At 70.3% G+C, this 5,807-nt stretch overlaps 1 protein-coding gene across 1 annotated transcript in view; it reads left to right on the forward strand.

Moving 5' to 3' along the window:
- Positions 1 to 1,133: 1,133 nt before the first annotated feature.
- The window catches only part of CHLNCDRAFT_133968 (expressed protein), a gene marked incomplete at both ends in the record, with an annotated part of 7,679 nt that continues 3,005 nt past the window's right edge, over positions 1,134 to 5,807 (forward strand). The window contains 14 exons of the mRNA XM_005847571.1: positions 1,134 to 1,183; positions 1,398 to 1,542; positions 1,889 to 2,236; positions 2,437 to 2,557; positions 2,716 to 3,286; positions 3,462 to 3,509; positions 3,666 to 3,711; positions 3,872 to 4,013; positions 4,158 to 4,272; positions 4,488 to 4,623; positions 4,817 to 4,863; positions 4,999 to 5,112; positions 5,222 to 5,527; positions 5,619 to 5,697. Of these exons, the coding sequence (XP_005847633.1) occupies positions 1,134 to 1,183; positions 1,398 to 1,542; positions 1,889 to 2,236; positions 2,437 to 2,557; positions 2,716 to 3,286; positions 3,462 to 3,509; positions 3,666 to 3,711; positions 3,872 to 4,013; positions 4,158 to 4,272; positions 4,488 to 4,623; positions 4,817 to 4,863; positions 4,999 to 5,112; positions 5,222 to 5,527; positions 5,619 to 5,697 (2,268 nt within the window). The remainder of the gene's footprint in view (positions 1,184 to 1,397; positions 1,543 to 1,888; positions 2,237 to 2,436; positions 2,558 to 2,715; positions 3,287 to 3,461; positions 3,510 to 3,665; positions 3,712 to 3,871; positions 4,014 to 4,157; positions 4,273 to 4,487; positions 4,624 to 4,816; positions 4,864 to 4,998; positions 5,113 to 5,221; positions 5,528 to 5,618; positions 5,698 to 5,807) is intronic.

Consider the following 5,807-nt stretch of genomic DNA (forward strand, 5'->3'; position numbering starts at 1 on the left):
CGCCCTGCCCGCCCTCTCCCACCCTGCCGCCACTGGCCGCAGACGCCGCTCAACCTGGCTTCAGACCGGGGCAACACGCGGGTCACGCAGCTCATGATTGCCGCCGTGCCTAGCCCACGTGAGTGAGGGGGCTCCATGCTGGCTGGATGGATGGCTGGCATCTCCTACATAGGGCGTGCCTCTAGCCAAAGGCTGCTGTGCTGTAGCTGCGCTCACACCCGCTGGCATCACTTCCAAGCCTGTCAACCAAGGCGGTACCCTGCGGTACCCTGCTGCTGGCCCCGGGTCCCCTCGCTGCAGGCGCGGCGGAGAAGTTCCGGAAGCCCAAGCCCAAGCCCGCGCCCAAGCCAGCGCTCGCTGTGCGGCCGGCAGGTGCGCGTGATCGGCCGCCGGGCGGCGGCTTGGGCAGCAGCCTGGCCCGCTTGGAGGCAGCCTTGGCACGGGGCGAGGCATGGCTGTCGATTGGCGGTGGGCAAGGAGCACGCCTCTTCCCCCATGCCTGCAGAAGACAAGAGCAGGGAGGTGGTAGCCAAGGCGGCCGCGGTCGCGGTACCGGGCTCCCCCACCCACGCACCCGCCGCGCCCCACTCCCCCACCAAGACCAGCCCGCCCACCAGGGCCACCTCTGGCGCCGCTGCCGCCGCTGCTGCCGTCAAGCCGCTGAACCCCATCGTCACCTCCCGCTCTCCCGCGCCTCGCACCACCAGCCGCTCCAGCATCGACTCGGGGCGCATCCCGGGCAGCCTCTACTCGCCCACCGCCTCCACAGCGGCCAAGGCAGGCGGCAGCACAGCATCCAGGTGCGAATGCAGGTGGCGGCGCGTGCTCGCTCCTCCACTGAAGTCCTGCCAGCACACAAGAGCCCTCTCTATACTGCGCTGCCGGGGTGGCCGCAGAGCAGCATGTGCCTCCACGTCCGTGCCCTGCTGGCCCCTTGGCACGACCATTCCTTTGCTTCCGCCCTTGCAGGACGCCCTCCCGCACCGCGGGCAGCTTCACGTCCCCCCGCGCCAGCATGGACGGCAGCCGCACGCCCTCCCGCACAGCCGCCAGCTTCGCCTCTCCAGCTGCTTCCGATTTTTTAGGGTTTAGGGTTTAGGGTTGCCAAGCCGCTTCCGCCACCTGCCGCGGCAATGGCAGTCGCTCCGGTGCCCCCGCAGCCGCTGCACTTTGTGAATTACAGGTCCGCTGCCCGCTCGTGTCGCAGGGCCGCGCTTTGGTCGCCTTGCCATCGAGGGCGCTCACGCGCACGGCCCTGCCGAGCCGCTGCCGCCAGCTGTGCGGCCTGCCGGCCCGTCTGCGCATCCAGGCCGGCTTGGCCGCCTGCCAGCTGCGTGGTTGGTTCCTCCTGCCGCCTGATCCAATCCGCCCTGCCTCTCTGCCACTGCCTACCGCAGGGTAGAAAAGTACCTGCGCACGTGCGACCCGGAGCCGCCGGTGCAGCTGCGCCGCTGGCTGCTGGCGGACAGCCACGGGCGGTGGCACCTGGCGGTGGACACAATCAAGTGGGATGCCGCCAAGCACGAGTACGCATATGCAGCGGTGAGGGGCGCGCCACCCGCAGCTCGCCGCTCTCGCACCCGCCGCCTGCGGAGGGGGGGCACTGCTCTTACCCGGCACCGCCGCTCCGCTGCCTGCGCGCTGCCGCCGCGCTGCCAGGCTTCATGGGCGACCCCTGCCCCCTGCCCCCTCCCAGCCATGATGACGTGGCGCTACTGCGGCTCTCTCCACCCACCTGCGTGGCCTGCTCGCCTGGCCGCAGGTCCAGCCCTTTTCAAGTGGTGCGCCCGCTGCGCTGCACCAGCATGAAGGATGTTGAGCGGTACCTTGACCAGTTCATACCCCCCTTTGCGCGGCTGCACCACCGGCGGCCGCCGCCGCCATGCAGCAGTATGCCGCGGGCCTGCGGCCGGCGGGCGTGCAGCCCAAGCGAGGCAGGCCCCGCATCCACCCCCCGAAGCAGCCCAAGAAGCCGCGGCAGCCCAAGGCGCAGCCGGCGGGCGGCGCCGGCGCCGCGGCGGCAGCCCCGGCTGCTCCGGCGGAGCTCACCCCTCCTCCTGCCGCCGCCACAGATGCCTGGGCTCTCGGCGAGCTGGCTCTGCTGCCGGCGCCGGCGCTGGGCACCGGCGACGTCGGCGAGGACGCCCCCGCCGCGGGCACCTCTGGCAAGCGGCGGGCGCGGCGGCCCAAGCTGGCGGAGTCGACCTTCATCGAGAGCGAGGAGCGGCGGCAGCAGGTGGGGGGGCTGCAGCCTTGGCAGCAATGTAAACCAGCATTTGGGCCTGGGCCTGGCCCTTGCTGCGCCGTGCTGCGCCGTGCTGCTCATTGCACGCACCCTGCCGAGCTTCTTGCTTTCCTCGGCTGCCAACTGGCTCCCCTCATTTGTTGCCATCTTTTTTATCACTACCACACCCGCCGCCCCACCCCCGCTGCCAGGTGTACGACCTGCGGCTGGAAGCGGTGATGGCTGAGCTGGCGCTCCTCAAGGCGCAGTGCGGCGTGGGCTACACGCTGACGCTGGTGGTGCCGGAGAGGGGGGTGGAGGTGGTGACGTCGGGTGAGCGGCGGCCAGGTGGTGCACGGGTGGCGGCAGGGCGGCTTGGCTGGGTGCCTAGGGTGGCTTGGCTGGTGCCTGACTGCTCGCGATGGCGCGCTGCCGGGCGTTGCGGCCAATCCCACTCTCCTCCCTGCCTGCCTCCTGTTGGCTGGCCGCAGCCACCGTCAACGTGCAGGCGGTGAAGGTGGTGCGGCGCAAGCGTGCGGTGGAGAAGCCGGATGATGAGCTGGCGCCCGGTGGCGCGGACAGCAGCGCGGCTGCAGCTGCTGCTGCGGCGGCGGCTGCAGACGAGGAGCAGAAGGAGCGGCTGGAGGAGCAGGTGGCGGCTGCGGCTCTGGCTGGGGCCGCGGCGGCGGCCCACCGCAGGGTGGGCAAGGCAGACAAGGCTGCAGCCGCGTCGGCTGCGGCGGCGTCGGCGCCAGCGTCCCTGGAGCAGCAGCAGCAGCTGCAGCTGTTCCAGCAGCACTTTGTGGCGGCACAGCAGCAGTACATGGCCGCCGCGCAGGCCATGACCGAGCAGGGCAACCCGCCCAGCCTGCAGCTGATGCAAGAGTGGCAGGTGGCGGCGGCGCAGTCGGCGGCGGCGGCAGTGGCCGCGGCCGCGGCGCAGCCGGGCTCGGCGGGCGAGGGCGTCGGCAAGGGGAAGAAGCGGCGGGGACGCCCGTTTGCGTCAGCTGAGAAGGCGGCCCAGGGGGCGGCGCCAGCCAAGCGCATGAAGGCCGCCAACGGGTGGGTGCGCTGCGCGGCACGGCGCTGGCTTGGCGCCACCATCCTCAGCCATGCATGCATCAGCTTTCAGGCGCCGCATGCGCGTGCTACGCACGCCAGCCATGGGGCTTGCGCTGCTTCAGTTGCGCTGCGACGCCCCTGCCCACCCGGCACGCATGTGTGCTGCTGCATGCAGGCGCGCCGCTTCCCCGCTGGAGCAGCTAGTGATCGACCCAGACATCAAGTGAGGGCGCCGCCCGCCACTTAACATTGACGCCCGCTTGCCCTTGCCCTGCCCGGCGCCTGTGCATGCTGTTTTTGGAACATCCGTGCAGCGCACCTCCAGCACTCTGCCCTTCCCTGGCAAGCCTGCTGCGTGCGTGGCTGGTGCCGTGTGCAGGCAGATAGCGAGGCACCTCAAGAACAATGAAGAGCCTTACATGCCGGTGGGTTGGCGGCGGTGTGGTGCGCCACCTGTGGGATTCCTGCCCGGCTGTTTTGCCAGTGATGCCAGTGATGAGCGAGCAGGCACAGCAGGCACAGCAGGCAGAGCAGCCAAGCTAGGCAACAGCGCCGCCGATGGCAGCCGCGCCGCGTCTGCTGCAGGGCCTGTGGCGGCGGCAGCCCTTTGAGGAGACTGCGCTGGAGGAGGTTGCCGGCTTTGTGGTGGCAGAGGACTGTGGGGAGGAGGTGGATGTGGCGGCGCTGCCAGCCAAGCTGGCCAGCAGCCTGGAGCCGGGGCCGGAAGGTCAGTGGTGTCAGTGGTGCCTGCCCTGGCTGCCGCGCGCAGCGAGTGGCCTGCGTGTGTGCAGCTTGCGCGGCGCGCTGTGCAGGCTTAGAGCTGTGCAGCCTTAGCCGACGGCGGCGCCGCCCTGCCCGCCCGCGCGTGCAGGCGCGGTGGGCGACGGCAGCGACGAGCTGCTTGTGCTGGGCGAGGTGCCCCAGGGGCTGGCGTCGGGGGAGGTGGATGTGCGGCCGGTGTGGGGCATCGACAGATTCACCCGCAAGTGAGGCGCAGCCTGGGAGCGCCGCCAGCAACGCCTGCCTGCCTGCCTTCCTGCCTGCCCTACCAACCAGACTCGCATCCACAGCGGCTGCAGAGTTGCCTGCTTGCCTGCCCATCCAGCCTGGCAGCAGCGATGTGCCGCAGCCCAGGCCCAGTGTCGGCGCTGACGGCTGCCTGGCCTGCCTGCCCCTCCATTCTGCCCCGCCCCATGGGCAGGAACATCTGGGAGGTGCTGGCGCGGTGCAGCGAGCTGGGGGCGCCCAACACCGATCAGCTGGACGAGGCGCGCACCCGCTTCATAGACAACCACCTGCTGCCCGCCCTCAACCGCCGCGGCGCAGGCGGCTGGTGGGTGTGAGGGAGGGGGCAGTGCGCGGTGTTGCATGCTGATGCCGGGGCGGGCGTGTGTGCGCGCCATGCGCGAGCCCGACATGCGCCCGCTGGCGCCACCCATGCCTTACTGCTTGCAAAACACATGATTGCTTGGCTTGCTGGGCGAGGCTGCAGCAAGGCTGATTTCTTTGCTGTCCCCGCCCGCTCTGCAGGTGGAGTTCATGAACGGCTGCGCCCTGGTGCTGCCCAAGAAGGGACGGTGCGCCACCAAAGTGCCTGCCTGCCCCCCTGCCGATGCCACCAGCCTGCACCCCCTGCCTGCCTGCCTGCCCCCAGCCTGCGTGCCTGCTCGATGAAGCTGCTGGCGCCCTTCCTTGCTCCACGCCTTGTGCAGGCCGGTTGGTGACCCCCAGAAGAACACAGCGGCAGAGTCGCTGACGGATGAGGAGGTCATGGCCTGCTTCCACTGGTGGCTCAGCCAGGGCGACATCGCCTCCACGCGCGACTGGTGCGTGCATGCGCCCACAACGGCTGCAACATTGCGGCCTTGCTCCACTGGTGGGCGTGCGCTTGGCGTTGCCCACAACCTGCACCCGCCACCCTGGTGCGCTTTGCAGGGCCGCCAACCTGGCGTGCCTGAAGGGCATCGGCCGCAGCGACGACACGCTGCCTGTTTACCTGGCAGACCTTGCGGCGCCTCGGCCGCAAAAGGTCATTGGCGAGGCCGACTGCCTGGTGCACCGCACCGTCCTGCGGGGCGGCAAGCGCACCGCAGCAGGCGAGGTGCAGTGGTACGACTGGATCCCTGCCAGTGAGCCTGAGTTGTGCCCGGTGACGGCGGAGGCGGCGTACCTGGCCCTGAGATTCGAGATCCAGCAGCAGCCCGTCCCCGACATCAGTACCAAGGACGGCCTGCTGGAGTTGTGAGTGCAGAATGGCCTCGCATTCAATCCGGCCCACCAGCCTTGCGTTGTTGTTCACCCCTGCCGCCCGTCGCCTGCCCGCCTGCCGCAGTTGGTCCATGCCGCTATACCACGGTGCCAACTTCACCGCCGCCCTGCACTACGAGGCGCACGCGGCCGCCGTCACCAAGGTGACCGGGGGAGGGTGCGTGAGTGTGTGTGGGTGTGTGTGTGTGTGGGGGGGGGGGGGGGTCGGGGGCCAGGCACCCAGGCCAGGGCAAGGGGAACCCCTTGCGCCACA

The sequence above is a fragment of the Chlorella variabilis genome (assembly GCF_000147415.1).
Source record: "Chlorella variabilis unplaced genomic scaffold CHLNCscaffold_10, whole genome shotgun sequence".
Taxonomy (NCBI): Eukaryota; Viridiplantae; Chlorophyta; class Trebouxiophyceae; order Chlorellales; family Chlorellaceae; genus Chlorella; species Chlorella variabilis.